General features: G+C 39.9%; 1 protein-coding gene and 1 pseudogene across 1 annotated transcript in view; one reads left to right on the top strand and one right to left on the bottom strand.

Moving 5' to 3' along the window:
* The first annotated feature begins 952 nt into the window (after positions 1–952).
* On the top strand, positions 953–1,408 carry LOC108281726 (annotated as a pseudogene).
* Positions 1,409–4,322: 2,914 nt separating this feature from the next.
* Positions 4,323–18,789, bottom strand: part of CCDC162P — a gene marked incomplete at its 5' end in the record, with an annotated part of 27,409 nt that continues 12,942 nt past the window's right edge. The window contains 6 exon segments of the mRNA XM_017497508.2: positions 4,323–4,700; positions 5,760–5,853; positions 8,628–8,768; positions 11,770–11,972; positions 16,108–16,336; positions 18,432–18,553. Of these exon segments, the coding sequence (XP_017352997.2) occupies positions 4,323–4,700; positions 5,760–5,853; positions 8,628–8,768; positions 11,770–11,972; positions 16,108–16,336; positions 18,432–18,553 (1,167 nt within the window).

Genomic DNA, 18,789 nt, shown 5'->3' with positions numbered 1-18,789 from the left:
AGGGAGGAAGGGAGGGAGGGAGGGAGGGAGGGAGGAAGGGAGGGAAGGAGGGAGGGAGGAAGGGAGGGAGGAAGGGAAGGAAAACAGACATATTACTGATATGGAGGAAGTTTTAGTGGTCTAGATGGAAGATCAAACCAGCCACAATATTCCCCTAAGCCAAAGCCTAATCCAGAGCAAGGCCCTAACCTTCTTCAATTCCATGAAGGCTGAGAGAAAAGTCTGAAGCTCACAGAGAGTAATTTCATGAGGTTTAAAGAAAGAAGCCACCTCCATAACAAAGAAGTGCAAGATGAAGCCGTAAGTGCTGATGGAGAAGCTGGAGAAAGTTATCCAGAAGATCTAGCTAAGATAACTGATAGAGGTGGTACAATAAACAACAGATTTTCAGTGTAGACAAAGCAGTTTTCTAGTGAAAGAACAAGCCATCTGGAATTTTTATAGCTAGAAAGAAGTCAGTGCTTGGCGTCAAAGCTTCAAACGACAGGTTGACTCTTTTGCTAGAAATTAATGCTACTGATGACCTGGAGAGGAAGCAAATGCTCATTTACCATTCCCCGAATCCTAGGACACTTAAGAATTATGCTAAATCTATTCTGCCTGTGCTCTATAAATGGAATAACAAAGCCTGGATGACAGCACATCTCTTTACAACATAGTTTACTGAGCATCTTAAGCCCACTGTTGAAACCTACTGCTCAGAAAAAGAGATTCCTTTCAAAACATTACTGTTCACTGACAGTCCCCAAATGTACAAAGAGATTAATGTTTTTCTGCCTGGTAACACAACACCCATTCCATAGCCCATGGATCAAGCTGCGTGTCTTGTGTCTGTGTACATTGTGAAGTTTTATTATTAGGAAACATATTTTATCAGCCCTTGTGCGCCAACGTCCTTTCTTTCTTCCCCGGCACTGCCTATGGAGGTAGCAGCGATCTCCTCCTCAGCATCATGACCACCCTTAGGCCCCTTGTGAAACCCAGGATCGTCAAAAAGAGAACCAAGAAGTTCATTCAGCACCAGTCAGACCGATATGTCAAAATTAGGCATAACTAGCGGAAACCCAGAGGTATTGACAACAGGGTTCATAGAAGGTTTAAGGGCCAGATCTTGATGCCTAACATTGGTTATGGGAGCAACAAGAAAACAAAGCACATGCTGCCCATTGGCTTCCAGAAGTTCCTGATCCACAGCGTCAAGGAGCTGGAAGTGCTGCTGATGTGCAACAAATCTTACTGTGCTGAGATTGCTCACAATGTTTCCTCCAAGAACCGCAAAGCCATCATGGAAAGAGCTGCCCAGCTGGCCATCAGAGTCACCAACCCCAATGCCAGGCTGCGCAGCAAAGAAAATGAGTAGACAGCTTATGTGCAAGTTTTGTGTTTAAATAAAACTGGCATCTTCCTTCCTTGAAAAAAAAAAAAAAAAAAGAAACATATTGGGTAAGACTATAACTGCCATGAATAGTAATTAGTCTAATGGAAGCTTGTCCAACCCCATGGCCCATGGGCTGCATGCCGCCCAGGATGACTTTGAATGCAGCCCAACACAAATTCATAAACTTTCATAAAACATTATGCAGTGGTTTTTTGTTTTTTTTTGGGTTTTTTTGAGATTTCTTTTTAGCTCATTAGCTATCATTAGTGTTAGTGTATTTTATATGTGATCCAAGACAATTCTTCTTTTTCCTAATGTGGCCCAGAGAAGTCAAAAGATTGGACACCCCTGTGTAATGGATCTGGGCAAAGTAAACTGAAAAGCTTCTGGAAGATTTACCATTCTAGACGCCATTAAGAACATTCGTGATTCATGAGAGGAGGTCAAACTATGCACATTAACAGGAGTTTGGAAGAAGTTATTTCCAACCCTCATGGAGGACTTTGAGAAGTTCAAGACTTCAGTGGAGGAAGGCACTGCAGATGTGGCAGAAATAGTAAGAGAACTAGAGTTAGGAGTGGAGTCTGAAAACGTAACTGAATTGCTGCATTCTTGTGATAACACTTAACAGATAACGAAGTTACTTCTTAGGGACGAGCAAAGAAAGAAGGTGGTTTCTTGAGATGGAATCTAATCCTGGTGAAGATGCTATGAACATTGTTGAAATGACAACTAAAGATTTAGAATGTTGCATAAACTCAGTTGATAAAGCAGTGTGGCACAGTTTGAGAGGACTGATTTCAATTTTGAAAAGAGTTTTACTGTAGGTAAAATGCCATCAAACAGTATCACATGCCGAAGAGAAATTTTTCATGAAAGGTAGAGTCAATTAATGTGGCAAACATCAAAACATCAATGTTGTCTTATTTTAAGAAATTGCTGTAGCCCTTCAACCCCCAATTTTCAGTAACCATCACCCTAATCAGTCAGTAGCCTTCTACTTCAAGGCAAGACCCTGACCAGCAAAAAGATCACAACTCACTGGAGGCTTGGATGATCATTAGCATTATTATTATTATTATTTTTTTAGCAATAATGTATTTTTTCTTTCTTTTTTTTTGTAACCTAGTATTCTTTGGTCTGCAAGTGAATAATATAGTTTTAATTAAGACAAAATGGTATTGCACACTTAATCAGCTACAGTGTAATATGAATAAAACTTTTATATGTACTCAGAAACCAAAAAATTTGTGTGTGGAACATCTGGAACCAAATCCACAATATCTCCAAGGTATGCCTGTAAATAGAAAGATATCCCCTGCTCATGAATTGGAAGACTTAATATTGTTAAAATGGCAATCCTACTAAAATAAAATAAAGTGGCAATACTACTCAAACTAATCTGTAAGTCTGATGCAATCCCTGTGAAAATTCCAACTGGCTTTTTAAAAATTGCCAGAAATTGACAAGCTGACACTGAAATTCATATGAAAATGCAAGAGCCTCAAAATAGCTAAAACAATCTTAAAAAACAAAGTTGGAGGGATCATACTTCCTAATTTCAAACTTACTACAAAGCTATGGTAATCAAAACATGGTAGCACTGACATAAAAATAGGCATTTAGATTAAAGGAATAGAATTGAGACCAGTTATAAATTCTTACATTTATGGTTACACTTAACCATAAATTTTTTTGACAAGGGTTCCAGGACAATTTAATCAGGAAAGATGAGTCTTTTCAACAAATGGTGCTGGGACAACTGAATAGCCACATGAAAAGAATAAAGTTGGACCCCTACCTTCCACTACACAGCACAATTAAGTATAAATGGACCCTAGACCTGAATGTAGGAGCTAAACCATAAAACTCCTAGAAGAAAACATGAGTGTTTTCATGATTTTTGATTAGGCAATGGTTTCTTAAATATGACACCAAAAGAACAAATGATGAAATAATAGATAAATGGTGATCATAGGACAATCCATAGAATATATTTGCAAATCATATACCTTATAAGGGTATTGTAGTCAGGATATAAAAAGAATTCTTACAACTTTTCAATTAAATAACATCAAATTTTATAAAAAGTCAAAGGATTTAAATAGACATTTCTCTAAAGAAGACACACAAATGGTCAAGTAAGCAAATGAAAAGATGCTCAAGATCTTAATAAATAGGGCAATCTAAGTCAAAGCCAAAATGAGATACTACTTTACCCCCACTAGTACAGTTAAAATAAAAAGACAGACAGTAACAAGTGCTGACAAAAATGTGGAGACATTGGAACCCTCATATATTGATGATGAGAATGTAAAAAGCACAGCTACTCTGAAAGACAGTTAGGAAGTTCCTCAAAATATAAAATATAAAGTTATCATATAACCCAAGCAATTTCATTTCTAGGTATATGCCCAAGAAAATTAAAAACATATGTCTTCATAAAAACCTATATATAAATGTTCATAGTGGCATTATTCCTAATGCCAAAAAGTAGAAACACCCCAATATATGTCAACTGATAAATGGATAAACAAAATGTGGTATATCCTTATAATGAAATATTATTTAGCAATGAAGAAATGAAGTGCTGATATATGCTATGGCATAGATAAACTTTGAGAACATGATGCTAAGTGAAAAGCCAGACACAAAAGGTCACCTGTTGTATGATTCCATTTACATAAAATATCCAGAATAGGCAAATCTACAGAAACAGAAAATAGATAAGTGGTTGCTAGGGACTGATGGGAAGGAGAAAGGTAATGGGTACAAGGTTTCTTTTGAGAGTGAGTGATAAAAATGTTTTGGAATTAGATAGTGGTGATGGTTGCAAACTCTTGTGAATATACTAACAACCACTGAATTATACAACGTGGTGTGTTTTATATGACATGAATTATGTCTCAATAACTAAAAAACAAAAAGAATGCAGAAAAAGTTATCACTGAAAATTAAGAGACCCAGTAAGGATTTGATCATACATTGATTCACAAACAGAAAGAAGAAAAGGAGGGGAAAAGGAAAGTAAGGAAAATAAAAAGATAGGAAAGAGAAAGTGGGGAACAGGGGAGAAAGAAGGGGGAAAAGAGAGAAAGGAAAAAAGGAAGGAAGAAAGGGGCAGCCTGACATTAGCTGGTGGGAGTAGTGACATGCCTCTGGCTTCAGTGTCATGCAGGCTGACCTTGACATTACCAGGACAGCTCCCTTGAGGGGTGTGATAGAAGTGCACCTGCTGGATAGCCACCATCAAAGCATTTTTCTGAGCAGCTTGGCATGCAAGAGTCACCTGCATATTTTCCACTCCTGAATGCAGCAAGAGCTAAAGGAAGAAAATATGAAAAGTATTAGGAATTTCTTGCATAAAGAAGTGAGTTGAGGGTTAAGATCACCAGTTATTCAACATGTAAATATATAAATCAAACTGCCAGATGAGCTGGGTTACTTGCTAATCAGCCATAAGACTGAATCTGGTCTCTCCCTAAGCAGCATTTCATTCCAAGAAGGCAGCTTCCAGGCCTGATTTGCTCTATAGCTGGACACCATTAGGTTTCTCCAATGGTCAGGAAAAGATGAATAGGCTCTGATGAACTAGCAAACATGTGCTCAGTGGCAGGCTCCTGTAAGCCAAGATTAGATCAACGTTTTAAAAATACACATATGGAGGCAAAGAAATCCAAATGGCAGATGAAAAAATAGCACCAGGTTTAGAAAGACCAGATAAAAGCTTCAATAACAAGTGTATATTTTAAAAACCTTATGCAAAGATTGTTCACTACATGTGAACTTCTTTTTTAGTATCTAACAGAAGTTATTATAAGTGGTATTGCAGTCTCTATGGTTCAAACCAGGTTAATGTGCACATCAAATAAGGCAAGGCCATCACTATGGTTTGAATGTGTCCCCTAAAAGTTCATGTGTTGGGAGGTGATTGGGTCATGAGATTAGAGCCCTCTTAATGGATTAATGCCATGATCGTGGGAGTGGATTTTTTCTCAAGATAGCAGGATATTATAAAAGCAAGCTTGGCTTGCCCTTGCAGTCTCTGTCGCATGTAATCACTTGACCTACTGCTTTTCTGCCATGTTATGATGCAGTGCAAAAGCCCTCACCCAGAAGCTGCCACCATGCCCTTGGACTTCCCAGATACCAGAATCATGGGTCAAATAAACTTCTTTCCTTTATAAATTACCCAGTCTCAGGTATTTTGTTACTGAAAGAGAAAATGGACTAAGTAAACTTTATTATTATTTATGAAACTGGAAGCTTTTCTTACATATGTAAGCTAAATTTATATAAAGTATTATGTCCCCTTAAAGAAATATGTGAACAAATTGCTTTATTTTACTTTCATTTGCTTTTTAAAAAACAAATAATTTACCTTAAGAATGGCTTCCTTTGTGTAAAAACTAAATTTGCCAATTTGGTTATCATCCACCTCAAAGATGGCTAAGACAAGAGCAGCAGGAGAATATCTGCAACGAAAAATATGAAGTTTTATGTGATATCCAACTGATTAAGAGACAAATGAACAGGATGTCATGTAATCAGACCTGAAATGTCAGTAATAGCAAATGCAAATTTTATACAAGACTTAATATTTCCACTGAAAGCTATTAGGGTTCTGTGATCTTTTCTGTCCTCTTTGGACTTGATCTCACTGCAGTTTGATTATGGTGACCACCCCAAAGTGTTGGAAATTATTTTTTCTTTATCACCATTACACTACTCTCTCTCGTTTTTCCTCATCTTCTTTTTGTTTAAAAAGCAAAATGTTTTTATTTATTTGAAGTACGTATATAGTTAACTGGGCATCAAAGGTGTACCAAGTGCATTTTTTTTTTGGTTGCGGGGGAGTCAAAATCTTACTCTGTGATCCAGGCTGAAGGGCACTGGTGCAATCATAGCTCACTGCAGCCTTGAACTCCTGAGCTCAAGCAATCCTCCCACCTCAGCCTCCTGAGTAGCTGGGATTACAGACATGCACCACCATACCTGGCTCCTCTCACCTACTTGACCACACCTGTTCCAGATTCCTCACTGACTCACTCCTTTGAACGCCCCCTAAATGTTGTCCAATTATCTCTCTCTCCTATGGTTCCAACAGCTATCTAAATATTCTTTGCGGCCATGTTTCCACCTTGAGACTCAGTACTTTGTCCATAACTATGAGACTCTGTCAAGTAATTTAATATCTACCAATCTTTCTTCATCTGTAAAAGGGGTGTCACCTGTCTCATAGGGTTATGGCAAATATTAAGAGGGATAATATGCATGAATGTGCTTTTAACAATGAAAGTCACTATACTCATATTTGATACAGTTGACCTTTCACATCTATGGGTTCTGCATCCATGGATTCAACCAATTGCAAATAAAAATATTTGAAAAAATAAAACAATAAAAAGTAACAATACAAAAATAAAAATGATATAAAAATATAACAACTATTTACATAGCATTTAAATTGTATTAGATACAATTATAAGTAATCTAAAGATGATTTAAAGCTTAAGGGAGGGAGTTATATGCAAATACTATGCCATTTTATATAAGAAGCTTGTGCATCTTTGGATTTTGGTAACCAAAGGGATTTTGGAACTGATCCCCCACAGACACTAAGGGATCAGTATATATGTTGTTGTTATAACGGTACTCCAAAGTGGCAACTTTAAGGAATTAACATACATAAAATAAATACAAACTCAATACACAAGTTCTTTGGATGCGTAAGCCTTCCCCGGGTAGTGTAGAAGGCTCCCTTATCTTGTGGCATCTCTAGGTCATCACCAAGAGGACCAATCAGACCACAAAGCATTGGCCAAGCCACAGGGTATTCGGGCAGTTTGTGCTGATTGGTGGATTTTGACTGAACAAAAATGTGGTGCCCTATTTTCACAGCAATCTAAAACACCAACCAAGGAGGGCCTTAAAGAACCAGAGGATAGCTTGGCTCCAGATGTTTGGGTTTTTTTTGTTTTTTCCCACATGGGGATCTGGCATCACCCAAGGCCTGATCATACTTCCTGCCTTGGCTTCTGTGAATATCTCTGTATCCTTACAGTAAATTCTGTTTTTGGTTTAGCTAGTGTGACAGGATAGAGCAGGGGGAGGTTTTGCCCCCAGGAGATACTTGGCAATGTCTGGGGACATCTTTGATTGTAGAACAGTGTGTGTGGGTGGGGTACTGGGATACTACTGGCATCTAGACGGTAGAGGTCAGGAATGTTGCTAATCAATCTAAGAAACACAGGACAGTCCCCCCACAACAAAGATTTCTTCAGTCCAAAAGTTTAGCAGTGCTAAGATTTGAGAAATCCTGGGATCTTGTATTCTATCATCCTAATCCCCTCATTCCCCTCCTGTTCTGAGAAGTCATTTAGGATACTAACAAGAGTTCTAATTTGAGCAGGGATCTGCATTAGCAAAACACAGGGACCAGTTGCCTCCTTGGAGTCACCTTTTTCTTCCTTGGCATGGAACCAGTACCAGGAATCTCCAGGGATAAAGCTGGGACCCTGAGGGGGGAAGAGCAGATAGCAGAGAAGGAAAGAAGAGGGAAACAGAAGTTTCTCCTCCCCACCCATCAAAGGTTGATTGTAAGAGGAAAAAAGAAAGATTCCTTCCCCTGACTGAGTAGACTCATGAGCTATTTCTAGTAAGGGTGTTTTCTTTCAAGCAACGGGTTGAACCTACGGGGTATGAGAGAGAATTTTCATTGGTTTGTGTTGGCTTCTGTCACAAGCTAACAAAGACGGCTGCCTGAGATATTGCCGGCATGTTATATTTGTAGCTTGTGTTATCCTTCCAAGAAACAGCTGCTCTGAAAACTCAAGTGACATCTTCCTGGTCTGAAGGAAAGTGAGAGATGAGCCCTGGGCTTCTGAACCATGGCTCTCACCCCATCAGACCCACCCTGACACCCTTTTCTACCTGCAAGCAACATACCCTACCTGCGAAGCAGCTGAGCCTGTGATTTCATCTCATCTGAGTTCTCGGACAAGCTGTTTCCTTCATTTCTCAGTTACTTGGTGTTTTTAAATGCAATTGTCCCCCTTAAGTGAGATCTTACTTTTCCCTCTTATTAAAAAAAGAAAGAAGAAAAAAACTGGCATCATGGCAGATAGAATATAAGAGAGAACTTAGAAATGTGATTGCTCTTGCCTGTCGAATGGTGACAGAAATTATTTTTCACTGGCTATTGACTCAGCCATGACGTTATTTTCACCTCAACCCTCTCAAAGCTCACCTGTCTACTAGCAGAGAGGTTATAAAGACAGGAGGTGGCTGGTCCACCTTGTCCTTGTGTGATGCAAATTCAAAGTGAAAAGGCCTCAGATACAAATGGAACTCTTCAAAACCCATCTCCCATGCCAATACTTTATACAGTCTAAAAAAAAAAAAAAAAAGAGCCAAGGACGTATGTTAGCATTTTCCCCTAAAAAGAAAATGAGTAATAAAACCAAGACCCCTGAACAAGAACCAAAGTAAAAGTCCAACAACAGCCCAGGTCTATGTGAAGTGAGTCACAGAGGTCTTCTGTTCTGCACTTGCTGTGACAGTTACAGACGGGAGGAAGCAGTTAAGTAGGAGGTGTGCTTGGGTGTTTACTCACCTCTCATTTTCCGCAAGCTGACTTCCGTCCCCAGAGCCCTCACAAGGTCACCAGTGTTGCTGAAACGCAACATTCACCATCTTCTCTCAGAGTTCCTCACAGTTGGCGTCAAGGGTCGTCTTTTCTCTCGCGGATCCAGAACCTCCACATTCCTGCCTCATGATCACTCTCAGCCTTCACTGGCTTCTCCTCTTGATTATCTTCAAATGCTGGTGTTTCCTGAGGTTCTGAACCTGGTTCTCTTCTCATCTACCACAGCCCCTTACCTGGGGAGGGGAGTCTCTTCAGCTCCACACCCTAAGGCCACTCCTTCATGTAACAAACTGTGACCCTGGTCTGTGTCCTGACTTAACTCTGAGCTGCAGTCCCAGGTCTGTGCGGCTCGCACATGACTCTAGTTAGTTGTTCCTTTGGCATCTCAACCCTACGTGTTTACAATGCTTTCCTCCTTCCTCAACACTCTCTTCCTCCTCCTCCTCTTCTTCCTCGCCTCTTCCTGCTTCTTCTGCTTCTTTTTTTCTTCTTCCTTCTTCTTCTTCCCCCTCCTACTTCTTCTATTTTTAGAGATAGGGGTCTTGCTTCATTGCCCAGGCTGGAGTGCAGTGGTGTAGTCATAGCTCACTGCAGTCTCAAACTCCTGGGCTCAAGCAATCCTCCCTCCTCAGCTTCCCAAGTAGCTGGGACAGGCATGCACCACCAGGCCCAACTGATTTTTTTTTTTAAATTTGTAGAAATGGGGTCTTGCTGTGCTGCCCATGCTGGTGTCAAATGCCTGGCCTCCGGTGATCCTCCCACCTTGGCATTCCAAGGTGCTGTGATTACAGGCCTGAGCCACTGGGGCATGTCCCCCAGCATCCCACTCCTAAGGCATTTCTCCATCTTGAGAAGTTGGCACATGAAGGCTGAGTTCTTGGCACGTGTATTAGTTTTCTAGGGTTGGTGTAACAAAGTACTCCAGAAACACACAAAATATTAAACAACAGAAATTTATTGTCTCACGGTTCTAGAGGAGAGAAGTCTGAAATCAAGGCGTGGACAGGATTGGTTCCTCCTGAGGGCCCTCAGGAAAGGATCTGGTCCTGGTCTCTCTCCTTGGCTCGCCGATGGCCGTCTTCTCCCTGTGCCTTCACATGGTTTCCCTCTGCGTGTGTCTGTGTCCAAATTTCCTCTTCTTTTTTTTTTTTTCAAGACAGAGTTTCACTCTTGTTGCCCAGGCTGGATTACAATGGCGCGATCTTGGCTTATGGCAACTTCCGCCTCCTGGGTTCAAGCAATTCTCCTGCCTCGTCCTCCTGAGTAGCTGGAATTACAGGCACGCACCACCACCTCCAGCTAATTTTGTATTTTTAGTAGAGATGGGGTTTCTCCGTGTTGGTCATGCTGGTCTGGAACTCCTGACCTCAGGTGATCTGCCTGCCTCTGCCTCCCAAAGTGCTGGGATTGCACGTGTGAGCCACCGTGCCCGGCCCCAAATTTCCTCTTCTTATAAGACACCAGTCATATTGGATTAAGGCCCACTCTAATAACTTCTGTTTAACTCTATTACCTCCGTAAAGACCTATCTCCAAGTAAAACCACATTCAGAGGTACTGGGAATCAGGCTTATGAATTTTGGGGGGACATAATTCAACTCATAGCAGCCCCTCTTCTATGAAGCTTTCCCTGGCCACTTAAGAAGAATGAAATACTCTCTTTTGTGTACTTTCCTAGTATTTTGTACCTATCAGTAGAATATCATTGTTACCATGTATCATGGGTAATTTTTACATTATGAGCTTCCTGCCACCACGGGTCATAAATTATGGAGCAAGGTTAATAATATCTTAACTAATAGTTTAAATTCTGCCTTCACTACTTTCTAGTTATATGCTCTTAGGCAAATTAGCTTTTCTGAGCCTCTATTTCTTTTTTTTTTTCCATACCCAATTCCTGTAGACTGAGCCTCTATTTCCTTGCTGATAAAATGTTTGTAATCTACCTCATAAGGATGTTCCAAGAATTAAATGAAGTGATACACATGAAGTCCTCAGTAAAGACCCAGGTCACAGCAGGCCCTTGATAACGGTTGGTGGTAGATGGCTGGACCCTGTATGTCTACAGGGCCTTTTGTGGGGACCAGAACATAACAGCACTCACACATGTTTACAACAAGCCCTCTAGCTACATATTTTTCCTGCTTGTAGAACACGTCCACTTGATGTCTTACCATCACCTCACCCTCATATCTGAAACGTAACTCACTCATGTCTCTCTCTTACCTGCTGAGCCCTCCGTACCTCTGTCTGACCTGGATGCTGTCAGTGACTCGTCTCTCTTCCATCTCTAGGCTCTTTCTAGTCAACTTCATTACATTCAGGAGCAAATTCAACCAGTATTCCCTGAGTGCCTGGTGTGGCTCAGGCCCCACACCAGGTAATGGGATGTCACAGTAAAGAATGTGGATAGGGCTTTTGCATTTGGGGAGCTAGCATGCAGAAAAGTCAATAAACCAATATTAAGCAATGAATTAAAAGGAAATATGCTGAATGAAGGGGAAACTCAAGTGCCAGTAGGAGGGCTTAGCCTAGTTGAGTGATCAGAGAGGCATTTGGGGAGGCATGGAAGAGAGAAGGAACAAGGGAACAAGGTGATCATGTTAGCCATTTAGAAAACTCACTCTGGCTGCTCTGGGAGCAGAGAGAGGGCAGGCTTGTAGGCAGGGAGTCTCATGGCCTCTTTCCCCCCATGTTTTGCTGCAAACTGTATATTGTGCCTGGGTCCTCTGACCCCCACTGACCGAGCTAAGTGTGCACTCTCCAGGCTCATTTCTATTAGCCAGTCACAGAGGGTCAAGAGCTTGAGAAGCTTGGAAAACATCTCCAAGAGCAGCACATGAGAGTCTTGGCCTTGTTTCTCTCCTTTGTCTGCTGCAGAGTTGAGTGCCAACAGGCCTATCTCCCCCATGAGAAAGGCATCTCACGTAACTTTAGCTGAAAACAGCTGGAAGAAAACAAAATATCCTTTAACACATAGAAGAAGAAATTTCACATTTAAAAAAATATACTGCCAGTGGCACAAACTCTGGATCCAGATTTCCTAGGCTCAAGTCCTAACTTTGCCACTTAGAAGCTGTGAGATTTTGGCAATGTACTCAATTTTGCTGTCTCTCAATTTTCTCATCTATAAAGTGGTGATAAGGATAATAACAGTCCTTATTGTAGGAAAATAGATGCTAACTTCCTAATAGGGCTCTTGAGAGGGTTAAATGGGTTTATATATGCAAAACTATCTGCTGTTATCATTATTATAAATGTCATGAGTCTAAATAAACAAATCCCTAGATATTCACTATGGGGATACTTGTCTATGCTAAAGACAAGCTAAATAGGAATAGAAGTCCCTGATTTTAAAAAGTATTTTGGTGGCCAATAACAATTTTTTTTATAAACCTCTCTAATGACAGTTTCAAAATTATGAAGCATTTTTACATCTATTAACTCATTTTTATTTTCACAAGATCCCCATGAAGTAGGCGTCACAGATATCATTATTCCCCTTTGTCAGTGAGGGATCTGAAGCTACATGAAACTGTCCAAGGTCACACAGCCATACCAAGAGTAAACCTGGGCTTCCTAACTCCAACTTCAGCTATTTTACAGTACACCAAACTGCCTTTCCAGCATTCCTTCACTCAGAGCTGGCCCTGGGTGATTTGTGAAGTAACCACATTGTCCTTTAATACCCTCCTGCCTTGGTGGGTACCTCTGCTCTAACATCTTTGCTGTCTTCTAATATACCACTCCCAGCAACCACCCAGTCTGCGACCCCCATCTGCCTCTCTGGTTTGGCTCCCCAGGATACATTGGCTCCTTTATCTATCCATTTATCCACTAAAGGACTGGGCTACTCAAGGGTGCAATTTCTAGGCTCTCAACGTTTTCCAAAGTGGTAACAAAGAGACCTATTAAATAAATTCCTGCATGTCTTGTGAGAGCATTTTCTGACCTAATATAACATATTAGTCTGAATATTTATCACTTGTAGGTCCAAATTTGAAGAGATTTCAAAAATAATAAAACTGTGTGGCAGCAATGGGAGACTAGACAGGTATCCCAGATAGTCACTGTAATTTATAAAAGAATTTCAAGGCTGGGTGCGGTGGCTCAGGCCTGTAATCCCAGTACTTTGGGAGGCTGAGGTGGGTGGATCACGAGGTTAGGAATTCAAGACCGGCCCGGCCAACATGGTGAAACCCTGTCTCTACTAAAAATACAAAAATTAGCTGGGCATGTTGGTGCATGCCTGTAATCTCAGCTACTTGGGAGGCTGAGGCAGGAGAATTACTTGAACTGGGACCTGGGAGGCGGAGGTTGTAGCAAGCCGAGATCGCACCACTGCACTCCAGCCTGGGATACAGGGTGAAACTCCATCTCAGAAAAAAAAAAAAAAAAAAAAAAAAAAAAAAAAAAAAAAAAAAAAAAAAAAAAAAAAAAAAAAAAGAATTTCGAATACATCTTTTAAATGTGGTATCATAAGACAATGTGAAAAGAATCCTCAATTGGTGGTAGTAGAATAAATAGCTAGTAATTTAAGAAAAAAAATTTTGACTCATACCTCACATATGACACATAGATGCATGCATACATACACACTCTCTCTCTCTTTTTTCTCTCTCTCTCCAGTGAAATATTAAAAGTTAAATATTTTTATTATTATTTATTTATTTTTATTTATTTATGTATTTATTTTGAAATGGAATCTTGCTCTGTCACCAGGCTAGAGTGCAGTGGTGTGATCTCAGCTCACTGTAACCTCTGCCTTCAAGGTTCAAGTGATTCTCCTGCCTCAGCCTCCCAAGTAGCTGGAATTACAGGCACCTGCCACCATGCCTGGCTAATTTTGTGTTTTTAGTAGAGATGGGGTTTCACCATGTTGGCCAGGCTGGTCTCACAACTCCTGGCTTCAAGTGATCCGCCCGCCTCAGCCTCCGAAAGTGCTGGGATTACACGCACAAGCCACCACACCCAGCCAGAGTTAAGTATTTTAAAAATAAAACCAAGCACTTAAAAATCAGAATAAAATAAGACAAATAGGAAACATCTGGAGGAAGATTTTTTTTTTCTGAATTTAAGATAGAAGAAATCATAAAGAAAATGATTGATAGATTTGACTGTATGGAAATAAATTTATGTTTAAAAAAATGGAAAGACAAATGGAGAGGCTGGGCACAGTGGCTCCTGCCTATAATCTCAGCACTTTGGGGGGCCAAGGTGGGTGGATCGCTTGAGCCCAGCCTGGACAACATGGTGAAACCTCCTCCCTACTAAAAATACACAAAAATTAGCTGGGCATGATGGTGTGCACCTAGAGCCCCAGCTACTTGGGAGGCTGAGGTAGGTGACTAGCGTGAGCTCGGGAAACTGAAATTGCAGTGAGCTGTGATCATGTCATTGCACTCCATATTGGGCAACAGAGCAAGACTCTGTCTCAAAAAAAAAAAAGGTGGAGGGACAAATGTGGAAATATTTGCAGAAAATCATAGACAAAAAGAAAGATTAAGGTTCTTATTTAAGACAAGCTCATGTAAGTAGATAGGACTAACGTTAGGATTCCAACAGATAAATAAATAAAGGAAAAGAATAAAATTCACAAAAAGTATAATTAGTAACAAAACATTTGAAAGACTATTTAAGCTCAATAAAAAGCAAGAAAATGCAAATTAAGAGCACAATATCACCTTTTATGTATGCGTGTATATTACCACATACATTGCATGCTTTTGCCTAATACTACACAGCATAGCAGAACTGGTACTCTTAGAATATGTGCGTGCCATTATAAATTGGCACAGCTCTTTGGAAAGCAATCTGCCAATATGTATCCAAATATTTAAATTTTATTTTAGTAATTCTGCTTTCAAGAACCTATCAAAAGGAATCAATTTGAAATATGAAAAAATCTGTAAGTAAAAAGACATATCTTTTAGAATTTTTCATAATAATGAAAAATTAGAAACCACTTGAATTTCCATCAGTAGGGAAATGACTAGAGAGGTTTTTATTCATCAGATATGGGAATTATGTAGTCATAAATGTAAGTCTAAAGACTAGGTAGCCTTATTTAAAAATACATAGTATAATGTTAACTGAGAAAAGGAAGAAATAACAATGGAAAAAAAAATATGATTATAGCTATGTCAAACACATATATTAAGAATACTTAAATTCAGATAAATCATGATATGAATGCATTTGATTGGTGATGTTTAAATTAAATTTTGTTCTTTCTGCTTTTGCTAAAATTATCTGTAATTTTATATTATTTTGGTCACTGTAAAATAAAATCAATTTTTACTTTAGGCAGGAAGGGATAGGAGGCCAAGGCAGACCTATGGAGCAGACATTTTTAGCAGTGGGGGGGCCTTGAAAGTTTATTTGTCATACAGCAAGTACTCACACAGAACGAGGTCAAATTGGAAACCCAGGCTCAACCTCGACAGCCTTAACAGAAAAAGAAAAGTATTAAAATTCAACGACAAACACCATGTAAATTATTAACCCACAATTTGAACCATGGAGCAGTAGCGCTGAAAGGGGCTTCAGAGATCATCAAGCTCACCTCCACCTACCTCCCCTGCCAAGTACACAAACATAATTTTACAAAAAGGGAAATTGAGGTCAGAGAGGCTAAGAGTCATGCTCAGAGTCACATAGCAACTTAAGTAGAACTGAACTTGAATTCAGATCCCTGACTCCTCACTCAACGCTTTCTGTTTTCTATCAGATCTTGACAAAAAGAACACATTTAGGAAGTGTCTTAGTGAAAAGAAAATATATAATTTTTAATTAAAAAGTATTTGTTAAAATATAAATAATAAACCAGAAAACATTTCCCACATACCCATGTATATCACCCTTTTAATTTTAATTGTAGCAGCATCTTTATAAATGAGAAACATTGACCCCATCCTCCCAAAAATTACATAAAAATGTTGGCAAGGCCTATGACTGAGCTCCGTCTCTAGCCAAATAATGGAGGAATAGAGCCAGACAGAAAAACAAAGCTAAATAGTAACATCTGGAAAAAAACATTCTCCTTGCCAAGGATCCAACTACCCCCTTCAGAAAGAACTTACATCTTTCTGGAGCTGTGCACTGTACCAGGCCTCAGGCTTGGCTGGGGTGAGCCACAGGTCCAGGGCCAGCTGCAGGACATGTCGCTCCAGGGAGGCAAGGCCACTGGCTGATGCAGGTTTGCAGGTATGGTAGACCTCTTGGAGGAGATGCTCTAGGGCTCTGGGGATAAGCACTGCCAGGCTGAGGGAAGGGTGGAATTCCAGCAGATAAACATTTTTCAAAGCTGGGCTTGAAGAAAAGAACAACGAATGACAATTTTACACAACAAACTTAATCTGTTTCTGAAGATATTCAAATTTTATATATTTATTTATTTATTTTTGAGACAGGGTCTCACTCTCTCGCCAGGCTGGAGTACAGTGGTGCAGTCTCAGCTCACTGAAACCTCCGACTCCCTAGTTCAAGTGATTCTCCTGCCTCCCAAGTAGCTGGGATTACAGGCACGTACCACCATGCCCAGCTAATTTTTGTATTTTTAGTAGAGATGAGGTTTCATCATGATGGCAAGGATGGTCTTGATCTCCTGACTTCATGATCCACCCACCTCAGCCTCCCAAAGTGCTGGGATTACAGGCATAAGCCACCGCGCCTGGCCTGAATTTTGTATTTTTAAAGACCAATAAAACACCTCCTATATGTCCAGTGCATTATAAAAAACTGAGAACTCAGAGAGACCTCAGAGTGCAGGAACCTGCTGGGTTGCATGACATGTTCTTTGCTTTAAAGTGAACCTTTAAAAACAGAAAGACATAGGTGTATTTTCCAGAAGCTCAATAAGAATAACACTGTATAACAAAACTGTCAATATTTCAGTAGTCAATATTTAGTCAAACATATGAAAACAAAATAGCTCAAAAGTGACTACATAAAAAACAAATAATTTCCATGGTTATTAGTTTCAATTTTGCATCTGAATCCTTATCCTTTAAAGGATCTTTAAAGGATCTTTAATCTTTATCCTTTAAAGGATAAAGATTCCCAAAATGTGAATGGACAATTTTTAAATTCTGTACATAACTGCTGGAATCATTCAAATTGACTGTAAGGGTGTTATATTTCATAAATGGTTGAGGGCAGAAGCAAAAAATAATAAAAATAAAGCTCATCAGTGGGTTATTTCTTTAGAAATAAAGAGTACAGCACAAGTCAAGGGTCCCTCTATACCCACACAGAACTGAAGGACATGACATTTCCCTTTACACTGATGTAAATGGGATCCTTCTTAGTCCTGAATCTTTAAGAAAAAAAAAATCCCAAAGTCCGGAAAGGAATCTCATCAAGCATATAATACTTGCTTCTGAGACTATTCTGGCAGTTTTAGTGTCCATATAACACTAGCCTGTTCTGCCAAAAACCATTTCCTGAACAGTAGATGTTTGCCATAGCAAGCTGCACACACACAGCTGGTGTCAAGTTTATTACAGAGAAGAAGTCAGTCCTGTGGAAGACCTATGGAGAAAATGGGGAGTTTTGAGCCCGGGGCTCTTTCTCAAGAAATGAGAATCTCAGCTATTTGCTCCCAGGACACCCTGCCTGTCCTGAAGACAATACCATAACCCATTACGGCAATTTCTTACATAAAGTCTGCCTTTACTGCTGGACTGTATACCTCACAGGAACACAAAACCATGCCTGTGTTATTCACATGTGTGTGCTGAACAAATATTTGTTGGATGTTGAAAGGAAGTAGACAATTTCTCTACCCATTTGGAGGCAATTAAGAGATTGTGATCTAGAGCCACACAGATCAACCTGGGGCTTGTCACCTGCTTCCCAGTTTCCTCTACCCTCAAAGGTTACAGGGAATGAGCGAAATGGTTATGCTGCCTATCTAGGGGGTGACAAAGTGTGTACCCTCTCTGAGTGACCACAAGAAATTTAATTCTGTTCCTTAAATTGAACTCCTTGTGAGAGTCACAAGGCAAATCTGCAGAAACCTCTTTAGTAACACGTAAAGAAATTCCTTTTTGAGAAACTTTTAAGCACATCCAAGTTTTATATATGGGGGCTCCTGTGGTACATCTGGGTAAATCCTCACAGCATTTCAAGAGCAACTGCTTTTCCCCCAGGCCTTTTTAAGACAATGGTGATTCTCTACCCAGTGGCATATGTTTACATTCTAGCCTCCATTCTTTATTACTCACAAAGAAAACAGATATTCAACACACAAGGGAATCCCTCTTTCATGGCCTTTATACCTACTTCCCTCACCTCCTCCAAGCACTTGAGAAGTGCTTTATAGAGTAGTACTGAGATTTAACACTATATCCTTAATTAATCTAGAAGATTACATGTAAAATATCTAAAGACAACATCAACTTACTGGCTATGGTTGATGGAAATAAGTTGTTTGCAAACTATATTAAGGGGAAGAACAAAGGTATTGCTCTTGTCCAGATGATCCTCTCGCCAAAGCCTCTGGACATACTCCCGCTGACGCTCTATCTAAAAATGTAGCATAAACATTAAAATTGAGAAGTTAAACTTTCCCATGGGCATGAGTTATGTGCCTCGACATGAGAAGGATTTTGTCCCTTTGTGCCTCTTCATCATTTGACTAATTTTCATCCAGACATTGTTTTGAAGATTCCTTCACCATGAGACATGCTGATCTCTCAGTCTGAGCCAGACAGCTAAGGGAAGTAAAGGCAACTGACTTCAGACAATTTTTTTTTTTTTTT

This window comes from Cebus imitator, unplaced genomic scaffold (assembly GCF_001604975.1).
Source record: "Cebus imitator isolate Cc_AM_T3 unplaced genomic scaffold, Cebus_imitator-1.0 Scaffold231, whole genome shotgun sequence".
In the NCBI taxonomy this organism is placed as follows: Eukaryota; Metazoa; Chordata; class Mammalia; order Primates; family Cebidae; genus Cebus; species Cebus imitator.
This window is presented reverse-complemented; position numbering and strand designations above follow the sequence as displayed.